The 19,286-nt window shown below is 44.3% G+C and overlaps 1 protein-coding gene across 2 annotated transcripts in view; it reads right to left on the reverse strand.

Moving 5' to 3' along the window:
* The window catches only part of LOC112227569 (oxidation resistance protein 1), a 194,618-nt gene that overhangs the window by 80,535 nt on the left and 94,797 nt on the right, over positions 1-19,286 (reverse strand). For both annotated transcript variants that reach the window (XM_042310236.1, XM_042310229.1), the window contains exon 3: positions 17,700-17,893. In XM_042310236.1, the coding sequence (XP_042166170.1) occupies positions 17,700-17,893 (194 nt within the window). The remainder of the gene's footprint in view (positions 1-17,699; positions 17,894-19,286) is intronic.

Consider the following 19,286-nt stretch of genomic DNA (forward strand, 5'->3'; position numbering starts at 1 on the left):
AAGTAGTGCATTATATAGTGAATACAGTAGAATGACATTTGGGACACAGTGGCAACTTGGATTTAAGAAGGCATCACCCAGTCTATTTGGACACATCACCCAGCCTGTCCCACCCATCAAATTGACAAACATGACAAAGGGTCTGTACTCAATCCATCTATCTTAAAACACTTTTGACACTCTTTATCCATCACTATGATATCACTGCTTCCATCCACAACACAGGGCCTAAATTGGATAATGAATCTCTCTTCTCTGAAGTACGCTAGATGGGTAATTTGTTGGTTAAATTATGAATTGGGCAGGCACGTATTGGATGAGCTGAGAGTTGTTGCTATTGCCATTATATTCGCTACTGTCACGGCTGTTGGTGGAAGAAGGTGAGGACCAAGGTGCAGCGTGGTACGTGTTAATAATTAATTTATTAGCAACTGAACACTAAATACGAAAATGACAAAAAGAATAACCGAAACAGTTCTGTCTGGTACAGATACGAAACAGAAAACAACTACCCACAAAACCCATGTGGTTTTGTGTTTCGTATCTGTACCAGACAGAACTGCTCGGTGCCAGGGGGCAGGCGTGGGGGGGGTACGGTCACTCCCTGGCCATAGAGAGGCTTTGTATTCTCTATTTTGGTTAGGCCAGGGTGTGACTAGGGTGGGCAATCTATGTTCTTTTTTCAATGTTTTTGTATTTCTTTGTTTTTGGCCGGGTATGGTTCTCAATCAGGGACAGCTGTCTGTCGTTGTCTCTGATTGAGAACCATACTTAGGTAGTTCTTGCCCACATGGGTTTTGAACTGTTTTGGCTGTTCTCTTTGTTGTTTTGTTATTCAGTGTTCTGTTCTATTAAATAATGATGAACACGTACCATGCTGCACCTTGGTCCTCACCTTCTTCCACCAACAGCCGTTAGAGCTACAATATAGTCAGATAGAGATAGAGACTATTATCATGTAGGCTGAGACCTCTATCACATTTCTTTGGGACAGTAGAACTGATTGTAAGAGTCCAAGCGAGCATGAAACACTATAGTGTATAGTCTATACTCTGATGCAGCACCAAAGAGAATGTTCTGGGCCGACACACTAACATTCAACGAGATGTAATGAATGCACTGTCCACTGACCCATGTTGTGTAGACTGCATACTGCACTGTTAGCTAAATCTTGTCCCACAGCTATATTCTTCCCCTTGGATAAACCAGTACATGGTCAACCCGGGCCCCTGGATTGTATACAATACAAAGTCTAATTAGAATAAGGAGAGGGGAGTTCCAGGAGAGGGGTTGAGATGGTGGATCGCAACAGTGGCGTGTATTCATGGATGCCAAGGGAAGCCAAGCTTCCCCCCAAAAGTGACAAATAAAAAAAAATATGATAAAATAATGTATATTTTTCGTCTCTGTGTTTCATAATTTTCCTTCAGTTTGCAAGAGGCTGAATGTATCTCACCGGAGAAAGCATCCAAACAAGCGAAACAGCGCCCCTCTTGTCTCTGTATGTGTAGGCAAATTTATCCGATGCCATCTGGTCAAAAGGAGTTTGACATTGTTGCAGACCGTAACATTTAATGAAAGGGAAGCCAACGAGCATTTTTGGCTTCCCTTGATACATTTTTAAAATAAAATAATAGCCAATCAGCGTTGAGCTAAACTGAGTAAGCTCAACTGTGGATGGTCCTGGCACACTAAAACAATGTGTCAAGGGAAGCCAGTTTGGATTTGGCTTCACACCAATCACATCACATTGAGAGCAAAATATAATTGACAGAAACAACTTGAATTGCTACATCTCAATGTGTTGTTGTCCTCTAGTGGCTAGCTACAGTAGTTAGTCAAAATTTATCCTTTGCTAAATTAGCCATGGCTAGAGATAGGGATTTGGACTTGTGGTTTTACTTAATTCTCCGTGCTGGCCAATGATTATAACAGCGATTCTGATGCAACCATAAATTCATACATTATTGCATCAGAGAATGGAAGTTCAATAGGCAGCTTGATGTAGAAGGCTAATGTTAACTAGCTAACGTTGCCCATGAAAGGAAGTTAGGGTAGCAAACAAACAACACAAAATCAAAGCGTGTATTGTATGAGAGTCATAAACCGTTTTGTCAAAATGAAAGAGAGAAGGATGGCATTGATGTTTTAATAAGTTCTTTCCACTTGTAAGTGTACACACACACACACACACACACACACACACACACACACACACACACACACACACACACACACACACACACACACACACAATGCATAGGTGATTTGATGATGTTGAAGTTGAAATGGGGCTGGAATAGTGGAGGCAGCTCCTACTTAGGAGTATATTTCACAGTCGCAAGACAGTTAACTAACAGGTTATAGAGCAAACAACACAATTATCACAACACATAGATTGTAATATGTTTTTTTTCTGGCTTTTCTTCCCCAGTGATTTTACCCACACATCGTTACTGGATCATAATTAATCACATGCAGCTAAAAGGGGTGTTCACATTTCAAGGACTGCAAGGCTACTGTTGGACCTGGCCCTTCCCCATGCCTTGGCCGAGGAGCTGCCTTCACACTAAACTCTGACAAGACACTTCCTAAGAGATCTGGTCAATAACAGGGGTATAATCTAGTGCTAATCACCTACTTAGAGGAATCAATCAACATACTCCTGTTATGGGTCTGTATTATGGGAAACATAGACGGACAGTTTCTCCATTGAGGAAGCATTTTAGTCTGGGACTAGACTTAATCTGTGTCTGGGAAACCTGCATAGAAAAAAATGACGTGTGCTGTAGCCAGTTCCTATGGCTAAATAAATGTGTAAATAACCTTAAAGATTGTTTGAATGGCAACATTTTGTATGCTCCTTAATGGCATCAGGCTTACAAGTGCTATTCTGAAACTAATGAATATAACACTGAATATGCAAGAAGTAAGCAAACATTTAATGGGTAACAATAAATACAACTCTTACTGAGTTGATCCTGCTGCATCAACGCAGGTGTGTAAAACACAAACTCAGGACGGTGAAATATAGCTGTTTCAATGTAATGGGATTCCGTAAATTCATGAGAAAAACGAAAACAAATATCAACAGTTATTTGGAGAGGCAGGTCTTATTTCCCCCTGATGTAAAATGAATCAATAGGCTAGTAGTGGCACTTCCTGCACACACACACACACACACACACACACACACACACACACACACACACACACACACACACACACACCAGGAAAAAACGGCTTACTCTTCATTTGAGCTGTATGTAATCAATCCCTGGCATGGGACGGCAGGCTCTGGCTGTGGAAACAGTGTGATTACTAGCGCGGTGGCATTTATATATTGAACTCAGATTGGAGGAGAGGAGACGAGGGCTGCAGAGAGACTTCACGTCAACGTAATTACACCACTGGAACAAAGGCAGATATTTTACAGTACACTGCAGTAAATTTAGCTCCACACTGCTGAATTGACCACAAGAGAAAATAAAATGTTTTTCATTGCTGGGTAAAGTTGAAACTCTCCCATGGCCATTGTTATGAATCCCATTGCCACTGCCATTGAGCTATAGTTCTGTCCAAAATGGCACCCTATTCCCTAGAGTGCACTACTATGGGCCCTATGTGCTGTCATGACTTGGCCTGTGGGTAAGGTTTATGACCCCCCGCCCCCCATACATACCTTTCTCCCTTCCCTCTCTCTTGACTCTACAGAGGGAATCTTGAATAGCCTTTGTTAAACAGAGATTGTGGGAACATCAGAAGGTGGGGGGAAATCAACCATATTTTGCTCATCCAACCAGTTGAACATATGTGTTGGTACTTAATTAATGAATATGATGTCAGTTCGGTTGTCATCTGAGACATTCTCATCAATGATAGGATGACATGAACAGACATGAACAGTACACTGGAAAGTATACACATTATAGTTATCAGATTCATATTGAATTGTTGTGCAATTTAAATGTTTGGACATAAAATTATTTGGGAGGGGATGAAATGTGATTTTAGCTTCTAAAATGTGGGAATTGGGATTTCATGAGTGAATTAGGCCCGACTCAGTGGCCCGCCCACGCGAAGAGACATTGGTTATAAACTATGAAACACGCCCTCCTCTCCCTTCCTATATAAAGCCTTGACGACAATATAACTTCCTGTTCCAGGTACATTAGGATGATGATCCGATGTCAGAAGGGTTCAGATAATAACTACAGAACGAAGCAAACCTCAGCGTGAGCTTTGGTTGCGAATGGTATGAACTTTGCACTCTTATTCACTACAGAAGTGATACCTCCTAGCTGTTGAGTTAGCAGCGGCCGCTGTAAATGTGGGCTAGGAAAGGACGAACAGAGGACAGGAAGATCTCTGTTGGCCAACACGACCAGCATCTACGACCAACCTCCCGAAGCGCAGCTCAGAGTAAATATTTATTGCATTTTCCTTTTCCAAATGGGCGGTAATTTAGAATGCATAAGATTCTGTATTTACGATAGAGTAGCTGCCTACGGCCCAATAGAGACATCGCTTCTCCCTTTGTTCTTCAGTCTTCCCGCTCTTTCACTCAAACCCAACCCACTTTCTTTGTGTAACCAGCTGTCATATCTGTTCCGTCCGCTAGGGACGTTTTCCTTTATGACATAATTTGTAATCAAAGTATGATTCATTCTGTGTATATGTAATTCTGTGTGATTAGTTAGGTATTTAGTAAATAAATAATTAAACCCAATTTTGTATTGCTGATTCAACTTGTTAGCCAGGGTTCGTGAAGATAACCAAGAATTTACAACTTTCAAATGAGACTGAAATAAGGTGACGATTAATATTGACTGCTATTGATGTAAAATATTACTAGGTCTTTAAGAGTTTATTCGGAAGATAACTGCTCTATAAATATTATTTCGTGGTGCCCCGACTTTCTAGTTAATTACATTTACATGATTAGCTCAATCAGGTAATATTAATTACAGAGAAAGGATTTTATAGAATACATTTTATAGAATACATGTCATATCACAATCCGGCATAGCCAAAGACATGACAGTGCCCAGGTCACAAGTAGTGCACTATAATGAGAATAGGGTGCCATTGGGACGCAGTGATTTAACCTCTCTATGACAAGGGCTTGAATCTACCTGAGAGTTGTTGATTCATATAACAGACCATTGAGGATAAAATACTCTATTGCTGTCCTTCGTATTGTTAGTGATACTGAGTCTTAACGATAGTCCCTAACGGTCTCTTGTGATGGAATACACAACAATTAACATGGGATAGATTTGGAAGCTATCCATGCCACAAAGAATATCTGCACGATATTTGTTGTGGTGCTATTTAGTATAGTGTCATATCATAGGCCAATGACATTGAGATTAAAATGAGGAGGGGTGTTAGTGTCAGACCAGAGGTGTGTGTGCATGCATGCATGCGTGCGCAAGTGTGACACATAAATCCCAACATGGAGATTGATTATCTGGCTAACCATGCTTTATAGTAGCTCCAGTTAAAAGTATTATTGTATCTCTCTCAAGCTGTAAATAGCAGAAATTCCTCCACACCCACCCTTTAATCTGGGGTAACTTTGAAAAGAGACACAGCAACCGGTATGCCACATTATCAAAGCCTTGTCTTGTGTTGGTCTGGACTGATGTTGGTCTTTGGTCTGTGCTCGATACTAACCATAATTCAGTCAAACATCTCCTTTACACAGCCTGTGCCCCAAATAGCACCATATTCCCTATATGGTGCACTACTTTTGACCGGCGCTCATAGGGCTCTATTCAAAAGCAGCACACTATGTAGGGAATAGGGTGCCATTTGGTACACAGCCACAGAAAAGACTGTCCTGAATGGAACAAACCTGTTTATTGTTAAGATTGATAAAACCAAGAGCTACGACGACTGATTTAATTTGCCTTGTAGGATAATGGAAGCATGGCTGGTGTAATGGATAGCTGTGACCCACCTGGTCACTAAATCTTTGCTACCGTGAGATATGCCTCTCAATAATTCAGACGGTTAATGAATGCAGTGTGGTTGAAGGGATGTGGAGAGAGAGACACAACAAGAGAGACAGAGAGAGAAAGAGAGAGAGAGAGAGAGAGAGAGAGAGAGAGAGAGAGAGAGAGAGAGAGAGAGAGAGAGAGACACAACAAGAGAGAGAGAGAGAGAGAGAGAGAGAGAGAGAGAGAGAGAAAGAAAGAAAAAGAAAGAAAGAAAGAAAGAAAGAAAGAAAGAAAGAAAGAAAGAAAGAAAGAAAGAAAGAAAGAAAGAAAAGAAAGAAAGAAAGAAAGAGAAGAAAGAAAGAGAGAGAACTAGAAAGAGAAAAAGAGAAAGAGAGATAGGGAAAGAGAGAGAGGGAAAGAGAGAGAGGGAAAGAGAGAGAGGGAAAGAGAGAGAGGGAAAGAGAGAGGGAGAAAGGTTGAGAGAGAGCACTACATCCACAAAGACAATAATATGCAAGAAAGTTCAAAGCTCCAAACCCAGAAAACAGAGGTGACATTAAGCCTTATAACCAAGTTATCATCCAAGCTAGCCCACGTCTCCCAGGGGATGAGTAAAGCATACCGTTAACCTTTGAAAAAAATGCTTCCAAGCACAGTCATAACTTTACTTGTAATTTTTTCCTTTACCTAATTGCTTTAAATGGGCACAATTAAACATATGAGACTTCCTGCTGCCTGACTGGGGCTGCGTCTGAAATGTCAACATATTCCCTATATATTGCATCCTGAGCTCAGGTCAAAAGTAGTGCACTATATAGGGTGTCATTTCAGACAAGGTCTGGAACACTAACTCTGACAGAAACACACTGGAGGGCAGACAGACAGACACTGGGGGGCAAACAGACACTGGGGGCAGACAGACAGACAGACAGACAGACAGACAGACAGACAGACAGACAGACAGACAGACAGACAGACAGACAGACAGACAGACAGACAGACAGACACTGAGGGGCAAACAGACAGACACACTGGGGGCAGACAGACAGACACTGGGGGCAGACAGACAGACACTGGGGGGCAGGCAGACAGACAGACACACTGGGGGAAACAGACAGACATGGGGGCAGACAGTCGGACAGACACTGGGGGACAGACAGACATACAGACACATGCTAGGGGGCAGACAGACACAAACACTGGGGGCAGACAGACATACATGCTGGGGGCAGACAGACAGACAGACAGACAGACAGACAGACAGACAGACAGACAGACAGACAGACAGACAGACAGACAGACAGACAGACAGACAGACAGACAGACAGACAGACAGACACTGGGGGCAGACAGACAGACTGGAGACACTGGAGGGCAGACAGACGGACAGACAGGGGGACAGACACACTGGGGGCAGACAGACAGAAACAGACGGACACATGCTGGGGGCAGACAGACAGACATGCTGGGGGCAGACAGACAGACACTGGGGGCAGACAGACAGCAAACACTGGGGGACAGACAGACAGACATACATGCTGGGGGCAGACAGTCAGACAGAAACTGGGGGGCAGACAGACAGACACACACCGGTGAGCAGACAGACAGACACAGATACACTGGGGGGCAGACAGACACTGGGGGGCAGACAGACAGACAGACAGACAGACCTAGGTCTAGGTCTAGTTCCCAGGTCCCAAGAAACAAAGAGATCTTCTGTTGAATCTGACAATCAATCTTAATGGTTGTACAGTCGTCTCAAATAAAACTGTGAAGGTCCTCGGCGTTACTCTGGACCCTGATCTCTCTTTTGAAGAACATATCAAGACTGTTTCAAGGACAGCTTTTTTCCATCTACGTAACATTGCAAAAATCAGAAACTTTCTGTCCAAAAATGATGCAGAAAAATGTATCCATGCTTTTGTCACTTCTAGGTTAGACTACTGCAATGCTCTACTTTCCGGCTACCCGGATAAAGCACTAAATAAACTTCAGTGAGTGCTAAATACGGCTGCTAGAATCCTGACTAGAACCCAAAAATGTTATCATATTACTCCAGTGCTAGCCTCCCTACACTGCCTTCCTGTCAAGGCAAGGGCTGATTTCAAGGTTTTACTGCTAACCTACAAAGCATTACATGGGCTTGCTCCTACCTATCTCTCTGATTTGGTCCTGCCGTACATACCTACACGTACGCTACGGTCACAAGACGCAGGCCTCCTAATTGTCTCTAGAATTTCTAAGCAAATAGCTGGAGGCAGGGCTTTCTCCTATAGAGCTCCATTTTTATGGAATGGTCTGCCTACCCATGTGAGAGACGCAAACTCGGTCTCAACCTTTAAGTCTTTACTGAAGACTCATCTCTTCAGTGGGTCATATGATTGAGTATAGTCTGGCACAGGAGTGTGAAGGTGAACAGAAAGGCTCTGGAGCAACGAACAGCCCTTGCTGTCTCTGCCTGGCCGGTTCCCCTCTTTCCACTGAGATTCTCTGCCTCTAACCGTATTACAGGGGCTGAGTCACTGGCTTACTAGGGCTCTTTCATACCGTCCCTAGGAGGGGTGCGTCACTTGAGTGGGTTGAGCGCCCCCTGTCTGGGTTGGCGCCCCCCCTTGGGTTGTGCCGTGGCGGAGATCTTTGTGGGCTATACTCGGCCTTGTCTCAGGATGGTAAGTTGGTGGTTGAAGATATCCGTCTAGTGGTGTGGGGGCTGTGCTTTGGCAAAGTGGGTGGGGTTATATCCTTCCTGTTTGGCCCTGTCCGGGGGTGTCATCGGATGGGGCCACAGTGTCTCCTGACGCCTCCTGTCTCAGCCTCCAGTATTTATTCTGCAGTAGTTTATGTGTCGGGGGGCTAGGGTCAGTTTGTTATATCTGGAGTACTTCTCCTGTCCTATCAGGTGTCCTGTGTGAATTTAGGTATGCTCTCTCTAATTCTCTCTTTCTCTCTTTCTTTCTTTCTTTCTTTCTTTCTCTCTCTCGGAGGACCTGAGACCTAGGACCATGCCTCAGGACTACCTGACATGATGACTCCTTGCTGTCCCCAGTCCACCTGGCCGTGCTGCTGCTCCAGTTTCAACTGTTCTGCCTGTGATTATTATTATTTGACCATGCTGGTCATTTATGAACATGTTCTGTTATAATCTCCACCCGGCAAAGCCAGAAGAGGACTGGCCACCCCACATAGCCTGGTTCCTCTCTAGGTTTCTTCCTAGGTTCTGGCCTTTCTAGGGAGTTTTTCCTAGCCACCATGCTTTTACACCTGCATTGCTTGCTGTTTGGGGTTTTAGGCTGGGTTTCTGTACAGCACTTTGAGATATCAGCTGATGTACGAAGGGCTATATAAATACATTTGATTTGATATCAGACAGACACACTCTGGTGGGCAGACAGACAGACAGACAGACACTCAGGGGCCGACAGAGAGACACACACTGGGGACAGACAGACAGACAGACACTAGGGGGTAGACAGACCGACAGACACTGGCGGGAAGACAGAGGCAGACAGACACTGGGGGGCAAACAGACAGACAGGCAGACAGACACTGGAGGGCAGACAGACAGACACACACTAGGGGGCAGACAGACAGACAAACAGACACTGGAGGGCAAACAGACAGAAAGACACACACTGGTGGGCAGAAAGACACTGGAGGGCAGACAGGCAGACACACACTGGGGGCTAACAGACAGGCTGGGGGCAGACAGACAAACATACACCAGTGAGCAGACAGACAGACAGACACTGGGGGCAGACAGAGAGACACAGACACACACTAGGGGGCAGACAGACACGGGGGGGCAGACAGACAGACAGCCACACTCCAGTGGGCAGACAGACACTCAGGGGCAGACAGAGAGACACACACTGGGGGCAGACAGACACTAGGGGGCAGACAGACATACAGACAGGCAGACAGACACACACTAGGGGGCAGACAGACATACACTGGAGGGCAGACAGACAGACACTGGGGGCAGACAGACACTGGAGGGCAGACAGACAGACAGACACTGGGTCGCAGACAGACACTGGAGGGCAGACAGACAGACAGGGGTCGCAGACAGACAGAAACATGAAACATGGGGGCAGACAGCCAAACATACCCTGGGGGGCAGACAGACAGACACTGGGTTGCAGACAGCCAGACACTGGGTGGCAGACAGACAGACAGACAGACACCAGGGGGCAGACATACACCAGGGGGGCAGGCAGACAGACAGACAGACAATATGAAAGAGAGGTTGAACAGGCTGGTAATAGGGGTTGCGACAATGGCGGTGGATAGTTTCAGAAATAGAGGGTCCAGATTGTCAAGACCAGCTGATTTGTACGGGTCCAGGTTTTGCAGCTCTTTCAGAACATCTGCTATCTGGATTTGGGTAAAGGAGAAGCTGGGGAGGCTTGGGCAAGTAGCTGCGGGGGGGGCGGAGCTGTTGGCCGAGGTAGGAGTAGCCAGGAGGAAGGCATGACCAGCCGTTGAGAAATGCTTGTTGAAGTTATTATCATGGATTTATCAGTGGTGACCATGTTACCTAGCCTCAGTGCAGTGGGCAGCTGGGAGGAGGTGCTCTTGTTCTCTATGGACTTTACAGTGTCCCAGAACCTTTTGGAGTTAGAGCTACAGGATGCAAATTTCTGCTTGAAAAAGCTGGCCTTTACTTTCCTGACTGACTGCGTGTATTGGTTCCTGACTTCCCTGAACAGTTGCATATATCGCGGGACTATTCGACGCTATTGCAGTCCGCCACAGGATGTTTTTATGCTGGTCGAGGGCAGTCAGGTCTAGAGTGAACCAAGGGCTATATCTGTTCTTAGTTCTGCATTTTTTGAACGGAGCATGCTTATCTAAAATGGTGAAGAATTTACTTTTAAAGAATGACCAGGCATCCTCAACTGACGGGATGAGGTCAATATCCTTCTAGGATACCCGGGCCAAGTCGATTAGAAAGGCCTGCTCGCAGAAGTGTTTTAGGGAGCGTTTGACAGTGATGAGGGGTGGTCATTTGACTGCGGACCCGTAGCGGATGCAGGCAATGAGGCAGTGATCGCTAAGATCCTGATTGAAGACCATAAGGGAATCACAACCACCCTGCTACAGCTAAACCATAAGGGATTCACAACCACCCTGCTACAGCTAAACCATAAGGGATTCACAACCACCCTGCTACAGCTAAACCATAAGGGTTTCACAACCACCCTGCTACAGCTAAACCATAAGGGATTCACAACCACCCTGCTACAGCTAAACCATAAGGGATTCACAACCACCCTGCTACAGCTAAACCATAAGGGATTCACAACCACCCTGCTACAGCTAAACCATAAGGGATTCACAACCACCCTGCTACAGCTAAGCCATAAGGGAATCACAACAGTTAAACCATAAGGGATTCACAACCACCCTGCTACAGCTAAACCATAAGGGATAAACCACCCTAAGCTAAACCATAAGGGATTCACAACCACCCTGCTACAGCTAAACCATAAGGGATTCACAACCACCCTGCTACAGCTAAACTATAAGGGATTCACAACCATCCTGCTACAGATAAACCATAAGGGAATCACAACCACCCTGCTACAGCTAAACCATAAGGGACTACTGATGGTCTTACTGATGGCCCTACTGACGGTCCTACTGATGGTCTTACTGATGGCCCTACTGACGGTCCTACTGATGGTCTTACTGATGGCCCTACTGACGGTTCTACTGACGGTCCTACTGATGGTCTTACTGATGGCCCTACTGACGGTCCTACTGACGGTCCTACTGATGGTCTTACTGATGGCCCTACTGATGGTCCTACTGATGGTCTTACTGATGGCCCTACTGACGGTCCTACTGATGGTCTTACTGATGGCCCTACTGACGGTCCTACTGACGGTCCTACTGGCGGTCTTACTGATGGTCCTTCTGACGGTCTTGCTGATGGCCCTACTGACGGTCTTACTGATGGTCTTACTGGTGGTCTTAGTGATGGTCTTACTGATGGTCTTACTGATGGCCCTACTGACGGTCCTACTGACGGTCTTACTGATGGCCCTACTGACGGTCCTACTGACGGTCTTACTGATGGTCCTACTGTCCTACTGACGGTCTTACTGACGGTCCTACTGACGGTCCTACTGACGGTCCTACTGTACTGGGTCCTACTGACGGTCCTACTGACGGTCTTACTGGCGGTCCTACTGACGGTCTTACTGATCGTCCTACTGATGGTCTTACTGATGGTCCTACTGATGGTCCTACTGATGGCCCTACTGATCGTCCTACTGATGGTCCTACTGATGGCCCTACTGATCGTCCTACTGATGGTCTTACTGATGGTCTTACTGACGGTCCTACTGATGGTCTTACTGACGGTCTTACTGATGACCCAACTGATGGTCTTACTGATGGCCCTACTGATGGTCCTACTGGTCAAAGCATCTTGGCTGTGTCCCAGATGGCACTGTGTTCCCTATTTGGCACACAACAACAGAGCAGTGGAAGGATGGAAAGACATTATCAGTGTGCTATTATTGTGACCTTTCTGGTCCACAACGACCAGTGTGCGTCTTCACCTTGACTTCATAAGGGTAAGGCTGCCAAAACAGGCCTGCAAAATGAATTACTTACAATCAAAGACACCCCCAAAAAATGATACTTTAGAAAAAGTGAATTGTCCCAATTCAAAGTAACTGTCCCAATGCATACAGTGTCAGTGGGAGATGACAAGCAGTTGTATACATACTGTAATTGCCACCCCTGGAAACTGTTACTATGGGTAAACACAAGCAACAAACCCCCTTAGACAGAAGAAATACAAGGAGCAAGGAATCCCATGTTCTGCCTAAAGCAGTGACTAGGCCTATAACTATCACCAACCATAACAGTGAGCAGCATCTCCAGCTAGTCAAGTAGAATTTTTAAACGGGCATTTAAAGATAGCAGAAATCCTGACATTGTTCCAGTTAACAGTAGCAGCCAAATCACAACCTGACACACACACACACACACACACACACACACACACATGCGCGCGCGCACACACTCACGCACACACAAAGAAATGTCAGACGCTTTAGAGAGGGCCTTGTGACTCTGTCTCCCCAGAATGACTGGCCACCAGGTCAGCCCTAATAATAGTCAGTCTGCTCACTCGGTCAGACCAGAATATTTGTGTTAGCATGCACCGCCGTCCTCTCTATCTCTGTAGTCTGTGTGTCCACAAAGATAAGTCAAACAGCAGTGCTGTACTGTGATAATACATCTCACCTCACACTGTGGCCAAGGTTGGAGCAATGTACAAATCTGTTGCATTTACCGTCCTTGAGACAGATTCCCACAACAAACCCCATGGGTCAGAGACACAGCTAATACATTAGGGAATAACGAGTCAGACCGACAGAGAGAGAGAGAGAGAAAGAGAGAGAGAAAGAGAGAGATAAAGGAGAGCTACTGTACAAAAGGACAAGGTGAATAACCCTCTCAGAAGACATTAGCTCCAGCTTCCCACTGACAGACGCTGTGCACCCTTCCAGGTACTTCCAGGCGGTTGGTAACAACTCCTACTCAGCCAGATCCTTCACAGTATCTGCACTCCAAATGGCACCCTATTCCCTATATAGTCTACTACTTTTGACCAGGGCCCATAGATATTGTTTAGTATGTAAGAAACAGGGTTTTATTTGGGGCGTAATCAGTGCCACTGTCGCCTCCCTCATCTCAGAATATCAGTGGAATTCAAGCGTTGAACCTGGTTGGAGGCTCATTGATTGTGTGGTTATTAAAACGTCTTGATGGTGTAATGACAGCTCTGTCAGGAGGTAGGTTCTGTCACAGACAGACAGCACAACAAGCTGTCATGTCCCCCTAGGCTACATTATTATTTATTCTCCTATTAGAATAAATTAGCATGATAGGATCCAAATGGGCTGGCTGGATATGTTGCTTTAGCCTGAAGGGTGGATTATAAAGCACATCAAGATAGGGGTTTAGAATGAGGGACCGTCACTAGTCAATGTCTAGTTACTTACTTACTCACATTATACAGGCCTAATGTCGCAACCTAGAACCAAATCTTGTTAGCGCCAGCTAGCTAACTAACTATTACAATTAGCTAATTGTCTTTATATTTATTGACATGTAGAGATGTATGTTTCCGTCTGTCACCAGAGATGATATATTATAAAACAAGTCAATAAAGGACCCACACACTATTCACACTCTTAACATCCATACCCTCACTACTCCAGTAGCAGAGCACTTATACTGCAGCAGGGATTTCAACTGTATTCATTTTACATTGATAATTAATCACATAAGCTCAAAGGACAGGACATAATAAATTCACACAGAGCTCTTAGCATTGTTTTACATTATTATGATTTAACCCTGCTGTTAAGCAGTGTTGGGATTAGTTATTTGAAAAGTAAACAAAAGTAACATGTTATTTTACAATATTACTTTGTGTGGAAAGTAAAGCGTTATATTTAAGCAATAAGGCCCGAGGAGGTGTGGGATATGACCAATGGCTGTTCTTATGCACGTCGCAAGGCAGAGTTACTTGACACAGCCCTTAGCCATGGTATATTGGCCATATATCACAAACCCCTGAGGTGAGTTATTGCTATTATTAACTGGTTACCAATGTAATTAGAGCAGTAACAATCAATATTCTTGTCATACCTGTGGTATACAGTCGTGGCCAAAAGTTGAGAATGACACAAATATTAATTTCCACAAAGTTTGCAGCTTCAGTGTCTTTAGATATTTTTGTCAGATGTTACTATGGAATAGTGAAATATAATTACAAGCATTTCATAAGTGTCAAAGGCTTTTATTGACAATTACATGAAGTTGATGCATAGAGTCAATATTTGCAGTGTTGACGCTTCTTTTTCAAGACCTCTGCAATCCACTCTGGCATGCTGTCAATTAACTTCTGGGCCACATCCTGACTGATGGCAGCCCATTCATGCATAATCAATGCTTGGAGTTTGTCAGAATTTGTGGTGTTTTGTTTGTCCACCCACCTCTTGAGGATTGACCATAAATTCTCATTGGGATTAAGGTCTGGGGAGTTTCCTGGCCATGGACCCAAAATATCGATGTTTTGTTCCTCGAGCCACTTAGTTATCACTTTTGCCTTGTGGCAAGGTGCTCCATCATGCTGGAAAAGGCATTGTTCATCACCAAACTGTTCCTGGATGGTTGGGAGAAGTTGCTCTCGGAGGATGTGTTGGTACCATTCTTTATTCATGGCTGTGTTCTCAGCCACTCCCTTGGCTGAGAGGCAACTCCACACATGAATGGTCTCAGGATGCTTTACTGTTGGCATGACACAGGACTGATGGTAGCGCTCACCTTGTCTTCTACGGACAGTTCTGGTTCTGCCAGTTCTGGTTATAGAGCGCACAAACACAAACCAATAGGGATGTGTAGAGGACACACTTGTCACTAGACAGAAAATCCTTCTATGGGCTTTGCTATCAAAAAAGCGATCGATGGCAACGATCAGAGGTGTGCCCTCTATACATTTCTATGGACAGCAGCTGTCATGACATTTCTCCAAACAGCCTTTCTCCACTCACTCGAGAACTTAATGAGGAAACAAGTCAAGATCCGATCATGGAAACACCCGTCCCGGTAGAGATATGATTCTGAAAGTAACGCAGGCGTTGTTTGACAAAGTAACTGTAACAATATTACCCAATTTGAAAAAGAAATGTGTTACTTTACTCCGTTACTCATAAAAGTAACCCGATTACATTACGTGTTACTTTTGAAACGCGTAACCCCCAACACTGCTGCTAAGGCATGAGGTTGTAGAGTCAGGTGCTCAAGAGACCACTGGGAAACAGCCTTGTTGACACAACTTATTATATATTACAAATGAAATAGGTAAAGGCTAAATGAAGGAAAACTGCTGTAGACATATGGTGTTCTGTGGAACATGAACCTGTACACAATTCTTTCAGAATAACTTAGCCAGTTACAGAGAACACAAACACGGTATATGGTTATGTCACAGCTACAGAATTGGGTAAATTATTATTGAAGACTAGAAAGTGTTGTTGTTACATCACCCCCATAGGCCTGCTGAGACTGTCTGGTCATTAATGGACCTCTTTTTAAGTTCCTCGGCGTACACATCACGGACAAACTGAATTGGTCCACCCACACAGACAGCGTCGTGAAGAAGGCGCAGCAGCGCCTCTTCAACCTCAGGAGGGTGAAGAAATTCGGCTTGTCACCAAAAGCACTCACAAACTTCTACAGATGCACAATCGAGAGCATCCTGTCGGGCTGTATCACCGCCGGGTACAGCAACTGCTCCGCCCACAACCGTAAGGCTCTCCAGAGGGTAGTGAGGTCTGCACACCGCATCACCAGGGGCAAACTACCTGCCCTCCAGGACACCTACACCACCCGATGTCACAGGAAGGCCATAAAGATCATCAAGGACAACAACCACCCGAGCCACTGCCTGTTCACCCCGCTATCATCCAGAAGGCGAGGTCAGTACAGGTGCATCAAAGCAGGGATCGAGAGACTGAAAAACAGCTTCTAACTCAAGGCCATCAGACTGTTAAACAGCCACCACTAACATTGAGTGGCTGCTGCCAACACACTGACTCAACTCCAGCCACTTTAATAATGGGAATTGATGGAAATTGATTTAAAATATATCACTAGCCACTTTAAACAATGCTACTTAATATAATGTTTACATACCCTACATTACTCATCTAGGACCATGCCCCAGGACTACCTGACATGATGACTCCTTGCTGTCCCCAGTCCACCTGGCCATGCTGCTGCTCCAGTTTCAACTTCCACCTGACTGTGCTGCTGCTCCAGTTTCAACTGTTCTGCCTTATTATTATTCGACCTTGCTGGTCATTTATGAACATTTGAACATCTTGGCCATGTTCTGTTATAATCTCCACCCGGCACAGCCAGAAGAGGACTGGCTACCCCACATAGCCTGGTTCCTCTCTAGGTTTCTTGCTAGGTTTTGGCCTTTCTAGGGAGTTTTTCCTAGCCACCGTGCTTCTACACCTGCATTGCTTGCTGTTTGGGGTTTTAGGCTGGGTTTCTGTACAGCACTTTGAGATATCAGCTGATGTACGAAGGGCTATATAAATACATTTGATTTGATTTGATCTCACATGTATATGTATATACTGTACTGTATATAATCTACTGCATCTTTATGTAATACATGTATCACTAGCCACTTTAAACTATGCCACTTTGTTTACATACCCTACATTACTCATCTCATATGTATATACTGTACTCAATACCATCTACTGTATCTTATGCCGCTCTGTACCATCACTCACTCATATATCTTTATGTACATATTCTTTATCCCCTTACACTTGTGTCTATAAGGTAGTAGTTTTGGAATTGTTAGCTAGATTACTTGTTGGTTATTACTGCATTGTCGGAACTAGAAGCACAAGCATTTCGCTACACTCGCATTAACATCTGCTAACCATGTGTATGTGACAAATACATTTGATTTGATTTGAGGCCATCTTGAGGTTCAATCAGTCAGTCGCCTTACAATGCACCTACACACGTGCACACCTACACATGTGCACACACACACGTGCACACACACATGCACACACACACACACCCTCCAACATCCCTTCCTCTTCCTGCCACAGACTCGTGTCCCGGAGGAAAGCCAAATGGAGGAACATGGACCACACAGATAGGCAGATCAGAATTCTAGCACTTTTCATTTACCGATGGTGTAGCCGCGTTTCAGCTCGCCGCACCGTGGACTGCAGATTCTCTGGGAATTAGTTGCATTGTTTTGCTGCACCCCCAACGTGGTTGTCTTGGTAACAGGTGGTTCAGTCTTGTGAGGTGAGGCTGGCACCAGGGTAGGGGAGAATCCTTGAGTGGCAATATCCACTGACTGGGATTTCTTCTTCAGTCTGTTCAAAACAAAACAACAACAGAAAATATGGAGTCAGTCATAACACATAACACCACATATTTAGTAATAACATGGTCATGCAACAGGAAATGGGAAATATGACCATGTAAATTCAAGGGCAAATGTGTCAAAAGATACAGTACATGGACATTGCTGCCAATAACAAAACAGTTCATCACATGATGTTATGTCAGCAGTCAGCACAGCAGCTATTGATAATGATGTAGAGTGAATGCAACATTTTCACGGTGTGGCATATTCCATACTCTGGCTATGATTCATTGGAGGAGAGATCATTAACGAAATAAGGTCCTCATTAACAATTCAATTTAACAAACCATTTCAACAATATTTTATTGTTTTATAATAAAACACAACAATATTATAACAGGAATATGAATTGGACACTATTCTGAACGAGATATGCTGTCATTGATCAAACATCAAAGAGATAATAAGTGTAATGATATGTGTTAACTGGAGTTTGCACTTTTGGGACTAATCCGTTGGTTCCCTTGTAGGCCTGGGCAAATGAAATCAAGCACAGCTCAAATATTTGAAAGTGTTTGACATGATGTATTTGACCCAGACGTGGTAACTTTTTACAAACAATGTCAGACAGCAATTTCACAAATCAAACACGTTGATGCTGTAAAGTGAAGTGGGTCACTTGCTTACACAAGATGACCTATACATGATTAAACCTTATCCTATGAGACACTGACCTAAATCAAAGGAACCAAAGTGGGAAAGCCAATTAAACGTATCACCATAGGATTTAGACAACAGGCTAGTTTATTTAGTTTAAGTTCAGCACAGAGTTCACTAAGCTAATCCAGGTATCAAACATGCAGGAGAAACACTATAGAAGTATGCAGCACCTGCGAGTTAACAAAAACACCACAATGATTATGAAGATGTTGTATACCTGCCAGTTACTGATTTCCCTGCCTACTACTGTACTATATCATCAACTTTATAAAGCATGGAAAATCAAAAACATGAGGTAAGCACATATTATTTAGAGAAGATAGTGTAAATGGATGAACAAGTACTCCTAAAGTACTATCTGTGGTATGTAAAGTACTATCTATGGTATGTAAAGTACTATCTATGGTATGTAAAGTACTATCTATGGTATGTAAAGTACTATCTATGGTATGTAAAGTACTATCTATGGTATGTAAAGTACTATCTATGGTATGTAAAGTACTATCTGTGGTATGTAAAGTACTATCTATGGTATGTAAAGTACTATCTATGGTATGTAAACTAAAGTCCGTCAGTCTTTCCTGTAGACAAGGCCTGTCTGAGTAGCCTGAAGCAGCGATACAAGGTTCTTCTCAGCCCTCCTTTCTTCCCTCAGAGGGAATCGTTCCGACTCCAGCCAT

Source organism: Oncorhynchus tshawytscha, linkage group LG03 (assembly GCF_018296145.1).
Source record: "Oncorhynchus tshawytscha isolate Ot180627B linkage group LG03, Otsh_v2.0, whole genome shotgun sequence".
NCBI classification, from domain to species: Eukaryota; Metazoa; Chordata; class Actinopteri; order Salmoniformes; family Salmonidae; genus Oncorhynchus; species Oncorhynchus tshawytscha.